A 14,371-nucleotide genomic window follows, 5' to 3' on the forward strand; every position below is an offset into this window, starting at 1 on the left:
GCTTAGAAGTAACTTTTAAAGTCTTCAGTGTGAACCATGCAGGTTTTTCCATTAAATTTATTGAGATTTTAACATCTTCACCCAATTGCTCTCTCTCATACACATCTGAATTGCTAATTCTAAACTGACACCCTCAAACATTATGCATGAAACCCATTGAGCATCCTGTGAACTATTGTCCTCACGTGTGAATAATCATGTCTTTGGATCCACTTTAATTCTAAATAATGAGTTTCACTTGAATGCAAATGTGATTTAACATAGTAAAACGCCTTCTTATGAAATAGTAGTATGCAAAAGCTTTAATGGCCAATATAGTATGATATAGTGAGAAAAAATCACCTCAGCCAGACAACAGAAGGCATATAGAAGATTGTGTACAACAGTTTTTTCAGCTATGTTTTGATCATAGCCTTAAAAATACATGTATCAACTGTAGGTGGCTTTGTGTGGTTAAAAAGGCAAACATTCCTGTGAGTTCAAATCAACGAAATACCACCTACTTGGCTTTTTAAAAACCAGAAGGAAAGATTTATAATTTCTTTAAGATTAATTACCTTACTTCTAATCCATTGAATGGATCTTAAAAATATTCAACCTGACTCACTGTTACCTGTGAATTGCATTAGAACATTGTGGTGCAAGCTCCTGTGGATGTAAACTTAATCAGGTCAATGTAAAATGAGTTAATGTTACCCTGAAGCTACAACTAAACTGTTATTTAGATCAACTTCAATTGAGTTCACGCATACTTGAACCTCTGGCTAATATAAACGCTTCTATGACTAGGTTCAATGATTTTTAACATTCCAGACGGCTCATTTGATCCGTATCGCAAAACCAGGTCATTGTTGAGTAATCCTAGAAAACATGTATATTTCTTTAGGGGGTTAAGAGACAATATTCACATTCTTGTGATCTCAGGTAATAAAGGTGTCGGGTGATAACCAGCATTCCTTAAGCTTGGATAACCGTGTCGAATACAATTCCCAGCCTTTCTGAGCAGAAATCTGAGATGTGTGTAACTTCTGGTGCTGCCTGTATTAGATGTAGTGAAGTTGAAAAAGTGGCTGAACAGTGTTTTATGGGTGTCACCAATGCCCTTTAGCATATAAATGGACATATGTGTCATAAGACTAGATTGGGCAATTGACTCTTTGCCACTCTGTGTGTTCCTGGTTTAGGAAATGATGTCATTAGGCTCCTCCCTCCTCTTACCTGAACACAGGGGTAGGGCCAGACAGAAGCATTCTGTACAAACAGGAAAAAAACAAGGAACAGTTCACAACCTGTTTGTCTTTGGCAAAAACCTTTTTTTATGTGAAAAAGAGAATCCAGATTGCACAGGATCTTGTTTAACAACTTGAAAAATGGACGTCCCAGAGAATTCCCCAGGGATTATGGGACTTCTGAAAACTTTTGACGCCTCAGAGTTTGGGAGTTGGGAAAAGATTGGCTCCGGCGGCTTCGGACAGGTGTACAAAGTACGACATATTCAGTGGAAAACATTGCTGGCGATCAAGTGCCCTCCCAGTCTTCATTCAGATGACAAGTGAGTTCATTTTTTTATTTTCACTTTCAACACACTGAGACTTCTTTAGAAGAGTGTTTAGAGTGTGTGTGCGTGCGTGCGTTCGTGTGTGTGTGTGTGTGTGCGTGCGTGCGTGTGTGTGTGTGTGTGTGTGCGTGCGTGCGTGCGTGTGTGTGTGTGTGTGTGTTGGTTAACCACAGTCATCTGAAAGGCAAGTGAAGTTTGTTTTTGTGATGTGAAATCCATAATTTGGGAATGCCATACTGGAGATATGCTGTCATGTCAGTTTGTATTGATACTATTTGATATTTGTTGGTTTGTTTATTATTTCTTTTGAATCAGAAATGCATTCAGAATCCCAGAATACAGAATTCCTTGTTGTCCAATGTGAATTAGTGAGCATTAATATTCATTAATTCTAGGCTATTACTAAGTCTCTATTCTGTTCAAATGAACATTCATTGTGCTTGCATGCAAAAAGACGCTGTCCGGCAACATGTTGTCAAGGAAAAACTGCCTCTAATATACTGCCTTGAGTTATGATTATGCCCCCAGTCTCACCAAATATGCTCAATATGGATGTCTCTCAAGACTCTGTCTAAGGACTTACATTTACATTACATCCATGTTCCACTTTAACTCTGTCCTGACTTGACAAGGAGTGGCTGTACGTGAGCTCTGTTTCCCAGTAACCTTCCTTACATAGATCTTACCCAGAGCTTTGGTATGCACACAGATGTTCCAGTCACACGCATAACATTTTACTTATGGTTATATTATACAGTAAATTATGGTATATGATATCCCTTACATTTTTGTTATTGTAAGATAGTTACTTAATTTATTCATATTACCTTTAAAAAGTAATTTTATTTAAAGTTCACCAAGGCTGCATTTGTTTAATCAAAAAAGCAGTAAAAGCAGTAACCGTGCATATATTATTGCAATTTAAAATAACTGTTTTCTATTTTAATATATTTTACAGTAATGATGACAGCATCATTACTCCAGCCTTCAGTGTCACACGATCCTTCAGAAATCATTCTAATATAATAATTCGCTGCTGGATATTTTTGTTAATTATTATTATCAATGTTGAATTATCACAGTGGTGCTACTTAATATTTTTGTGTAAACTGTGTGTTTGTTTTTTTAGGATACTTAGTGTATTTATATATGTGTGTGTATTTAAAAACAATTAAATAATCACGAACATTGGGCCTGCACTTATTGACTTTGTGATTTTAAAAAATTCACCCTAATATTCCCACTAACAACATCATGAACCTGTCTTCCCCTTTTCAGTCTTCTTCATTGATCTTTATATTTGAAGTTTGTTAAATTAATTTTAAATGACTTGTGATGTTTATGTAAGTCTCCTGGGAATGCTGAGATCTTGAGCCACTAGTCAACTCATTAAACAAGCAGGCACATTCAATATTAAAGTGCTAGTTCACCCTTAAATAAAAATTCAGTCATCCTTTGCTGACCCCGGTGTTGTTCCAATGCCATATGTCCTTCTCTCTTTTTGGACCATAAAAGGAACATTTTTGAAATGTCCTGCACGCGCTCCTCCATATAATGGCAGTGAATGGAGACCATGCTGAAACTTTACAAAAAGGATACAAAAGTATCACATAATGATACAATGAGACACGTGCCATATATAAAAATTGTTGCGGATGCATATAAGGTTTTGCAAGAAATAAACCCAAGTTATTCAGTCAAAATACTGAGCTCGGCCGTTACTCCGTGCTTGTTCCCGAGTGTGTGTGGTCTATGAAACTGTCTGCATGAAATCACCAATATTTACATTTAAAATTGTGATAATTATTCTAGTTTACACTTTTTGAATTGCACTTCTGCGTGACCTTTGATACACAATTTCATGTGATGATATGGTGTGATTTTCTTTGTGCATAAATGTTTCGATAGCCTTGGATGAGCGTGAATACAGGAGCATGTATTAAGTCTTTTCCCCCACGGTTCAGGCTATGTATTGTTATGCAACTCCTCTGGGCCCTATGACTTTATGTAGAATAGGCTCTGATTGTACTTTATCAGATCAGAGGCACTATTGATATGTAGCACAATGATGTGTGACAACGGGAAACATCAACAGGTCCTTAATGTTAAACGATTTCTTCGGGCCTGGTTATGAGGGTCACATCAACTGCGACATACAGCTTGATTCTTGCGTGTCTTGCTTTCAGTCTCTTCATGTGGATGTCACTTTTGCATCACCAAGCTTGAGGAGGAAAAAAACAAAAGCATCTGATTGAAATCTAATGAATGCTGTTCCTCGTGACCCTAAACACAGCAGTTTATCAGTACCTGAGATCTGAGGCTGAAGAATTCTAATTTGCCTTCCCATAAATAGGGCACGGACTTAAAAGCAGGCTTTGTCCTCCTGTGCTCCGTCAGGACTCTGCTGTAGCAGAGTTGCAGAACTGGTTGAACTGGATCCGTTTTTTGTTTTTTTTAAGAAAAGAACGGCTTTTGTTGAGCTGAAAAGGGTGGCAGAACAGCGCGGGGCATTAGAATGGGTAGTTTTAAACGTTTACCTCCACACTCCCTGTAATCTCCTCACTCCTTACCTCCCATTTGTCCATCCCAGTGGGAGTCGCACCACTGTTTTCTACCAGACTTTAAGAGCAATGCTTTCCCTCAGCATTCTTATATCAACACTAATCCCTGGCTTGAGCCTATAGTCCCAGAATAAAATGCATGTTTGAGTTTTTTTAACAGAATATTATATCTTATAATATGTCAGTGCCATTGTCTCAAGATTCACACCAGTAAGAATTTTTTTTTCTAAAGCGCGTTTATAAAAGCTACTTGAATGTCCTAATTGAACTAAGGCCTAATCCTGGCTTAATCTAAGCCCTGTCTGTGAAACCAGGCCTAAAATTATTAAAAATAAATGATTTACTTATTTATTGATTATTTATTTTTTAATAATTTTGAGTTTGTTTATTTATTGGTTTGTTATATTTGTTTAGTGTTCTGCTTTCCCTCTGCATTCTTAGATCTAGTTTTATATAGACACTAAGTGTATAAAAAATAAATTATTTACTAAATTATTGATTATTTATTTTTCGATAATTTGTATTTATTTGTATAGCCTATTTGTTTGGTTATATCTTTTGGCCTCTCAGCTAGTTTTCTTTCAGTCGAAAATATCAGAACTAAGTGTATTAAAAAATAAATGCACTAATTTTTATACATTTGAATTTATTTATTTATTCATTAGGAGTTATGCTTTCCCTCCCCTTCCTAAACTTCTTCAACATCAACTCTTTTATTACATTTTATGATTTATTTATTTATTTAATGCTAAAATTGTCGGAGAGAACTACATGACCACTTTGGCTTAAGCGTTGACGTCAAATGAGTAATAAAAGACTCCGTAGTAAACTAATAAAGTGATAAGCAAAATGCTGACTTACAGACGTTGCAAACTTTTTGTTTAATATCTGTGCTTGATTTCTTGAGTTGCATGGTTGAGAGACGTGTTGGTGCTGTTTGCAAAGATAAACGGTCAACTTTGAGATGTCGTTTGTGAGTCCAGTTATAAAATATAAAACCTACATGTCTGACTTCTGTCTGACTTGTTACTAATAAAAGGAGTTTTGTAAGAACAAAGTACACGAGAGCCATTCAAACAACCCCATATCTGTAAATGTTAAAGACTGGAATGTAATTAAAAGATAATGTCGGATAAATATAGCCTACTGTAAACAGCATTGTGGGAAAACGGTAAAGCTATTTGTGGACGCTTGAAAACTGCTTCAGATGCGCTGGCTTTTTCATAATGGAAATTTAGCCAATAGCTAAAAAAAAACATTGTGTCATCATTGTCCATAATGCGTTTCCGGACAATATGAGTGAGTCAGCTTTGTCATTGTGCTCAGGTCCAACGGGTTTTAGTACCTTCCCTTGTTGTTGCTTTTAAAAGTGCCTTGCTGTGATTTCTTTATGATCTTTTTAATTAATTGGGTGTGTGTTGCCAGTTTTCCAACTAAAATCCAGCTCTATCCCTCCCATGTGAAGACATTCCTTACAAAATAAATGCTATTTACATTCCACAGCTTTTTTAACACATTGAAATTTTTTTGCTGTTTAGGGAGCGTGCCGAACTCTTGGAGGAGGCCAAGAAGATGGAGGCGGCTAAGTTCCGCTACATCCTCCCCGTGTACGGCATTTGCAGCGACCCGCAGGGATTGGTGATGGAATATATGGAGACAGGCTCTCTGGAAACTCTACTGGCCTCCGAGCCGCTGCCCTGGGAGCTGCGTTTCCGTATCATCCATGAGACGGCGGTGGGGATGAACTTCCTGCATTGCATGAACCCGCCCCTACTTCATCTTGACCTTAAACCCGCTAACATCCTGCTGGACGCGCACTACCACATCAAGGTGAGACTGAGCGAGCCACGTCTGGTCATGAACCTCGTCGTGACTCCTTTGCTAATGAAGTGGTGACTTTAACTGCTCATGTTTTAGACCTTCCAAGGAATCAATCACAGTTGATTCATTGCATCAAGGCTTCGGTGTGCGTGATTCATCACTGCTCTGCTTTTGAAAAACACCTACAGGTTATTTGGGGCTTTACCTGCCTATCACTCACAAGGGATAGTTCTCCCTCGTGTTGTGCCAAACCTGTATGACTTTCTTACTTCTGTGGAAATGCAAAAGAAGAAAAAAATCCTCTATCTCTCTTTCTCCTTATGTTGAAAGTAATCATCTTCACATCTCCAATGTTGTTATGGACCCCATTAACTTTTATTATATGGACAAAAACTGTTACAATGGTCTTTTTTGTGTCCTTTAAGGCAGGGATTCATTGACCTAAAATAGTTACTTGAAGTACCCCCTGATATTTTAAGTGAATAATTTATTACCCAAATTAATTGTAAAATTAATTTTAATTTTAAAAATGAATTGTAATTTGTTATTACAACCCATTGTTCACGGTTCTTTGGTGTTTAATAGAATAGTCACATGACATGCTGGTAAACATTGTTTGTTTTATTTTTTAATTTTTTATTTATATTAACTCATGAGCCCCATTTAGGGAAACCCTGTTATAAATTATTTTAAAGGAAAGATCATGATGTTCGGATGAAAAGTGCAATAACACAATAACACACATCCTGATTTAAATATCTAGATTATGTGCTTCAGGTTCATGAAAACACCCCGTCAACATGATGAATTGTAATCTTAATCCAGCGCTGACTACAGACCAGCAATTTTAATCTCTGTTGTCGTGTCAGATCAACTATGCAGGAAAATTCGTAAGCGAGGAGGGGGGAGGGTACGCCTATCATTTTCTTTTCACGGTCCCTGCATACCTTTCCAGAAAATTCCCTGAGGGTTGAAAAGCTTTCCCATGCTTTATCCCATTTATATCCAACCTTCCCATGGATGAGTAAGCAGGTGTCACGAGGGATGGGTGGGAATCGTCATGTCGGATTGAAAAGGCTGGATGTAAACATGTATCCTGGACCAGTCTGAACAAGCTAAAGCTAGGCAGTGTTAATGAAGGGTTGGCACACACACACCTACATATGCGTGCACACGTTTACAGAAAAATCATGGCTTCCCCGCCTAATAGCGCACCTGTAGGCGACTCTAAACATGTTTTTTTTTAAAGCACAGTAAATAACACTTAAATAAAACCTAATCTAGGGATAACATTAAAACATAAAATCTAAAGACCTAACCATTTCCCTTTTCTTTCTGGTCTTCATTTTAGATTTCGGACTTCGGCCTAGCAAGGTGGAACGGCTTTTCCAGGAATGACGATATTAGCCGTGATGGGTTTTGTGGCACCATCGCTTACCTCCCTCCAGAGAGGATTATAGAAAAAGACAGAATCTCTGACATTAAACACGATGTGTACAGGTCAGCCAGTTTGGATTGTTTCCACTGTGTAAATTAAAACTCAAAAATGAGATTAGCTTCTGTTTTTCAAAACCACCTTTCCATGCTTATGTAAATGTTGACTAACACATTCAATGTTGTTTCACAGTTTTTCGATTGTTATCTGGGGAATTCTCACACAGAAGAAGCCATATCAAGGTAAGACGAGAAGTAAAATCTGTCTCTCGAAGTTGATTATGTGGGCCATCAGATCCTGTAAATGTGGATTTTTTTTGTTGTATTGATTTCAATCTGGAACTTTGTGAGGGTTGGGATTTCCAGATACAAGGGAAGAAAAATATATGACACATTTTTTTTTATTAACTAGCAGTTACAAGAATTCAGTATGAAAGAATGAAACAGAAAAAAAGAGTCATTAGAGGCAAAACTGTTGTGTTTGGCACCAGTGAATGGAAGCAGTCGGCTGCCAGATAATCCGTCCGAAAGGAACCTATACAATATCCTGATGTACTGTACAATGAAGGTTGAAATAACAGGACATGAAATTAGCGGCCTCTGTTTGCTTTTTTAAAAGTGTTGATTTTTTTTTCCTGGTCTAATGAATAGAATATCTTCAGGATGTTGTTGATCCCCCATTTTCATTAAAATAATTTATATTATTAAATTAGTATTTAAATTGTAGTACTTAAACATCAGTGTAGAATTTGATGTTTTGCCTTTAATTTATGATAATTATCAGCATTGAGAATTATGAGTAAAACAAAAGTAAACCATTTCAGATCTGTAACAGAAATGAGAAACGAAGGGAAATGTGCTACAAAAAAAAATGATGAGAATGAGTTTTTAATTTTTTAGCAATCTAAAATCTACTTTCTTTTCCTGTTGATATTTGGGGTGAAATGACTTTGTGTTATTTATTTAAATTAAGGTATTGTAATTAAACTACATTAACTATATAACTGCATTCTGTTGTCTGTCAAATATACTGATGTTATTATTTGCTCTGTCTGTTTCATAGGAGACAATAACATCCTGCACATAATGGTGAAGGTGGTGAAGGGTGTTCGTCCAGACCTCAGCGTTGTTCCCCGCAGTCGTCCTCAGGCCTGCTCAGGGTTCCTGGCCCTAATGCAGAAGTGCTGGGTACATTCTCCTGAAGCCAGACCCAGTTTTCAAGGTGAGTGTCTCTCGCTTCCATCATACCGGTAACAAACATGCTGAGTCTCAGGAACCAGAGTTGCATTGCAACAGTGACATGATAGAATATGCCAGACGACAAGATAACGTTGTCATTCATGTTGTGCAGTACATTTATAACTTTTAAAGCATGAGTTTGTTTTGTTATTTCAGGAAGCATTTTCTATTAATGGGTATACCAGACTTTCTTAAATATGCTCTGTCAAGCCCAGACGCCTTTCTGTACTGGGGTTTAGGAGTAGGGATTTGGTTAGGATTACATTTTCAGATGGGGATGTTGTTCCAGGATCATGTCTTAATTGGTGGTGATCATATGATTATGTATGCATATTTATATGTTAATGCATATGCATATTTCTTTGTGTCTAACATGGTTCACTTTCTCCTCCAGAGATTACTTCAGAAGCTGAGGATCTGTGCACCAAACCGCACGATGAGTCCAGAGCTTCCATTTCTTCAGAACCAGAATGTTCCCCCTGCCCTGCCCCAGCCTCCAGCGAACAGGTAATATCAGATTGATCGCTATGCATGATTGATCTTCTTCCGCTGTCATACCGTACATGACGTAAAGCAGTGCTTCCATCAAGTTATGTTCATATGATTCATTAAGACTGACCTCCGCAATGTAGTTTAGACTTCCTGCCCCTCAGTTATTAGGCAACTCTTTGGTATTTGTTTGTTTTAGTCTAAGTATATCGTGCAAATGTTTCACCATGACAGTCTTTCATCAGTGTCAAGGAATGCCACCAAACTGCATTGCTTCAACAGAACCCTTTTGTAATTTTGTGGGTGAGCGTATAAAACTGTTTATTTTAGGAAGAACATGCTGTCCTGCATTTGTCAAAATGCTACGTCTTTGAAGGAAATGTTTACATCTGCAGTCAGTGACTAAAGTCATGTGTGATCTGAGTGGCTCCCTCCATTATTTCTCAAATCTGAAAATATCATATTTCATTTTCTCTTACAAACAATCTATGTTACTTTTCTTCACATACAGACTAGCAACCAAAAGCCTGTGAGGCCAAAGTCAGCCATGTTACCTGAGAAAGACTGCAGCCTCTCTGAGTTGCTGTCTCAGATCGACTCGGGCTTCTCACGCAGTTTTAGCGATGTCAAAGAGGAGTCCCTTGAGAGCAAAGACAACACCAGCAAGAGACTGTCAGGCATCTCCTCTGTGGACTCAGCTTTCTCATCCCAAGGCTCTATTACATTGTCCTTTGAGAAGGAAAATGCTGTGAATGGTAAGAGAAAAGCAGCTTACTACTCATGTTTTTGTACAGTATACATAAAAGCATTTTATTTTATGATTTCTTTTGTTTTATAAGTTTTTTTATTGTTTTATTTTGCTTTTTGTTTTATTTTGTTAATTGTATTGTTTTGCTTTTGTTTTTCTTCTTTTCTTTGTTTTTGCTTCAACTTGTTTTTTTATTTAGTTTTGCTTCAATTTGTTTTTATTTTGTTTGTTCTGAGTTGTTTTCTGTTTTGAATTGTTTAGGGTTTTTTGTTTGTTTCATTTAGTTATTTGTTTCTTGCAAATATTATTAATTATCAGAGATGTTGAGCAGAAACCATTTGAAGAGATTTAGACAAAAATGGATGAATCTGACAATTGTAAATGCCAAATCATGTCCTAAAAAAAATCGTTTTCACTCATTATTGTTCTCCATTTATGTACTACTTTAGAATCCAGTGAGTTACAGAAGAAGAAGCTTTGTGAAGCCATTCGCACTGAGGACATCGCTAAGCTGATGAAGATCCTCCAGCCACAAGATGTTGACTTGCTCTTGGAGGGTGGCAGCAACCTGCTCCACTTCGCCGTGAGTCTGGCCAATGAGGAAGCAGTTAAGTTTCTGCTGCTTAGCAACTGCAACCCTAATATGCCCAATACTCAAGGAGCCACGCCCCTCCACCTGGCTGCCGAAAAGCGTCTGAAGGGAGTATCTGAGATTCTCTTGAGCCGCAAGACGACAAATGTCAACGCCAAGGACGAGGACCAGTACACACCTCTGCACTTCGCAGCCCAGAACGGCGATGAGGCTCTGACACGTTTACTCCTAGACCGTTCCGCTTCCATCAACGAAATAGACGCTCAGGGACGCACGCCGACGCATATTGCCTGCCACCACGGACAAGAGAACGTGGTGAGGGTTTTGCTAAGTCGTGGTGCTGATGTCCATGTCAAAGGCAAAGACGACTGGACAGCACTACACCTGGCTGCCTGGAAAGGCCATTTGGGAATTGTGAAGCTCCTGGTGAAGCAGGCAGGTGCCGATGTTGATGGTCAGACATCGGACGGGCGCACTCCGCTCCATCTGGCGTCTCAAAGAGGCCAGTACCGTGTGGCACGGATCCTGGTGGAGCTCGGCGCTAACGTGCACCTGACCTCCGACGGCCTCCACAGTCCTCTTCACGTGGCCGCGGAAACGGGCCACACCAGCACTTCAAGACTGCTTGTGAAACACGGCGCAGATATTCACGGCCGGACGGCCAACGGCTGCACCGCTTTGCACCTGGCATCCCAGAGAGGCCACCTCCCGACGGTTAAAATGCTTCTGGCGGAGGGCGCTGAGCCGGAGAGCTCCAACCATGGCCTTCGCACGGCGTGTCACCTGGCTGCCGAGAACGGACACTGCGAGGTCCTCCGAGAGCTTCTGCAGAGCTTCCCTGACGTCGCTAATGCTCAAGACAGAACTGGATTCACTCCTCTTCACCTGGCTGTACGTGGTGGCTACAAAGATGCCATCTGCGTCCTGCTGGAACGTGGTGCCGACGCAGCACCGGTGTCTCCGCAGCTCGCCAGAGAGCGCTCGTTTGACTACACGTCGGAATCAGAGCCAGAGAGTCCGAATCCTCTCACCCCGACAAAACTCGAGAGGAAAGTGGTTATTCTGAAACTCACCAGCCACAAAAATTTTGACGGCACAATGATACCCGTAGACTCGTTGTGTGAATCGGCACCTTGTTGAGGGTCCCACTGGGGCTTTGGCCTCATGGACTCCAGGAAATTTTGCCAATATGCTCCCAGACACTTTCTCCCTCTTTTTATCTCTCCTACTTTATAAAGACTGATAGATGCTCTAAAATAGGCACTCTTGTTATCCATTGGGATTTAATGTACATATTGTAATTACTCAGTTATCGGAATATTGACAGGTATTTTCTCCAGGGTTTGGTCTCTTGTTGACTTTCCTCCTTAATAATAGTGTTATTTTGTGACTAGAAATGCTTTCTGTATGTATATATAGCTACTGTAAATAGAGCCTCGATATTGTACTTCTGGACTTCCTGTCATTTCCGTGACATTGTTTATCTATTCCTGTGTTTGTTGTATGTCTTTAATTTCACCATTTTCTTCTTGTTACCAGTGTACTGTGGTGATAGATGCAATGCGACCAATGCTTTCTCCAACCCCAAAATTGTATCATAGAAATTTATTTTGTAGCATATTAGAATAAGCTCATCATATATCAACTTAATTTTGCACTTAAGTTCAAATCTTGGCTATAATTTAAAGAGAAATGGCAATGTTGTGCGGCCAATTATATAATTAAAATGGTTCACTCAAATAGAGCTGTGCATTTATAGACCCATTTGGCTCGTACCATGGGAACGGGCCCTCAGGGGGATCACAGGTGTGGGTAGACCGTATGGGGGGAGGACTCTATCCCATGTACCCTCATGTTCAGGCCACTGGCTCATTCCTGAGACCACTTTATCTTTTCATCACTCTGTAAAACCACTGCGCCGAGCCCTGCATTATGAGAGGGGGGGTGTGTGTAGCCGTCATTACCTTTCACTGTCTGGAACAGAAAGCCTGTTAATTGCTAGGTCTTTAAACTACTGTTGAACTCTGTGATTCTTTGTTGTTGTTGTTATTTTAAGTATCCATGCATCTGCATTTGCATCTGTATAAATAATCTTCAGTGGCAAACTCAGTAATCCAATGTCAACAACTCATGCAGGTTTCACCTTGACTTCTGGAGTAAGCCTAGTTGATAAAGCTGCCTTGCCATTTCCCCTTTGTACACACAAAAAGGTATTTCTCAGTTATCCATAGTGTTTGCACAGTTTTATATTTGCACACTTTTATATTTGATGAAAAATTAAAGTGCATCACATGTATGTAAAGTATCTGTTGTCTGTTGTTGCATATTTCAGTCCTAGTCAGACTTAACCATTACTATTACTGTTTAACCTTTACTCTTTTTCCCCAGTCAGAATTTGGGTAAAAATAAATAAACTTTAGCAATTACCCAGAACATCTAACAGCACCATAGCAACACACTGGCAACCACCCATAACACCCTAGCAATACCTGACAAGCGGCAACCAATTAGAACACCCCAGCAACCACACAGAAAACCCTAGAAACCCTGGCAACCACACAGAACACCCTAGCATTTGCATAGCAAGACCCTGGCAACAACCCAGAACACCCAAGCAGCTGCACAACAACCTGGCAACCACAAAGAACACCTTAGCAACAACATAGCAATGGGCTGGCAACCACCCGGAGCATTTTAGCAACCGCTAGTAACACCCAGGTAACCACACAGAACACCATAGCAGCTGCTTAGCAACGCCCTAGAAACCACCAAGAACAAATTAGCAACAACATAGCAACACCCTGGTAACCACCAAGACCACCCTAGAATTCCTGGTTAAAAACTGCATTATCCATGATGCTGTACAGAAAATGGTGGGGTTTTTTTTTGTTTTGTTTTCATTCTATGGAAGTCAGCGGGGATCATCAACTGTTTGGTGGACAAAGTACACAACTTCCTTTCTTGAGTGAAAATACAGATACTACTAGTCAAATTACTCCGTTATAAGTAAAAGTTGTAAAGATCGATTTTTACTTAAGTAAAAGTACAGAAGTACTCGTTTTTAAAAGTAGCCTACTTAACTATCAAAAGTAAATGTCAATGCATTGTTTTATTAATGTTGTATGTAATACAGTACCTTATGCCTCTGAATCTATGTGCCAACCTACCCTCATATCAAATATCAAATTTATTTCTAGAACACAGTTCCAGTAGTGAGATTGAATTTCAAAAGTGCACTCAATAACGTCCACAATGGTTTCGGACACCCAAATGGGTATTCCCTCAAATAGTGCCCTATTTAAAGTTTTTAGGTTTTTGGTATGAATATGTTAGACTTTTAGAAGACCAAACCCAACGTTGAAAATGAAAATCAGGTTAATGTCAGAATCAAATGTCAGATTGATGTTAATCTCCAACGTTGGACAGACGTATTGTGGTTGACGTCAGAAACCAACATCAGTTTCAAATTTTTTTTAAATCTATTTTTAAAATCCCTGTCGGAAAAGTTAATAAAAATAAAATTAAACTGCATAGCAATGGCTGGAAACCTCTGAAATTGAGCCAATTTATGAGCAGCATCTTTTTGTTTTGTTTTGAGTCAAACCATAAATGTTTTAAAAAGTTTTATTGTCACAGATTCTTAGAGATTTTGTTGACAAAAAAGCATAGTGTGTGGAGTGATTGTGACATTTATTTGAATGCAGGCCCATGCCGACTGCATGTATCTAATGCCTAAAAATGACATAATATAGTATGGAAATGGAAAATGTTTTTCAAAGTTAAAACAATACCTTACTGTTCATAAGTGTATGACACACACCTCCACCACCTCATTATCTTAAAAAGACAACGGCGGGCCATCCACGATATGAATCCTCTTCCACTTTTCATCAAAACTGGTGGGACTCGTTTGGCAGGTTGAGGGATGA

General features: G+C 39.0%; 1 protein-coding gene across 1 annotated transcript; it reads left to right on the plus strand.

Moving 5' to 3' along the window:
* Window positions 1-1,143: 1,143 nt before the first annotated feature.
* Window positions 1,144-12,747, plus strand: ripk4 (receptor-interacting serine-threonine kinase 4). Its single transcript, XM_077242225.1, has 8 exons — window positions 1,144-1,552; window positions 5,658-5,949; window positions 7,292-7,440; window positions 7,568-7,617; window positions 8,438-8,596; window positions 9,008-9,120; window positions 9,614-9,857; window positions 10,300-12,747. The coding sequence occupies exons 1-8, from the start codon at window positions 1,371-1,373 to the stop codon at window positions 11,580-11,582; spliced, it is 2,472 nt and encodes an 823-aa protein (XP_077098340.1). The 5' UTR covers window positions 1,144-1,370; the 3' UTR covers window positions 11,583-12,747.
* The last annotated feature ends 1,624 nt before the right edge of the window (window positions 12,748-14,371 follow it).

The sequence above is a fragment of the Siphateles boraxobius genome, unplaced genomic scaffold (genome assembly GCF_051911475.1).
Source record: "Siphateles boraxobius isolate OS27281-9 unplaced genomic scaffold, OSU_SipBor_1 25, whole genome shotgun sequence".
Classification (NCBI taxonomy): Eukaryota; Metazoa; Chordata; class Actinopteri; order Cypriniformes; family Leuciscidae; genus Siphateles; species Siphateles boraxobius.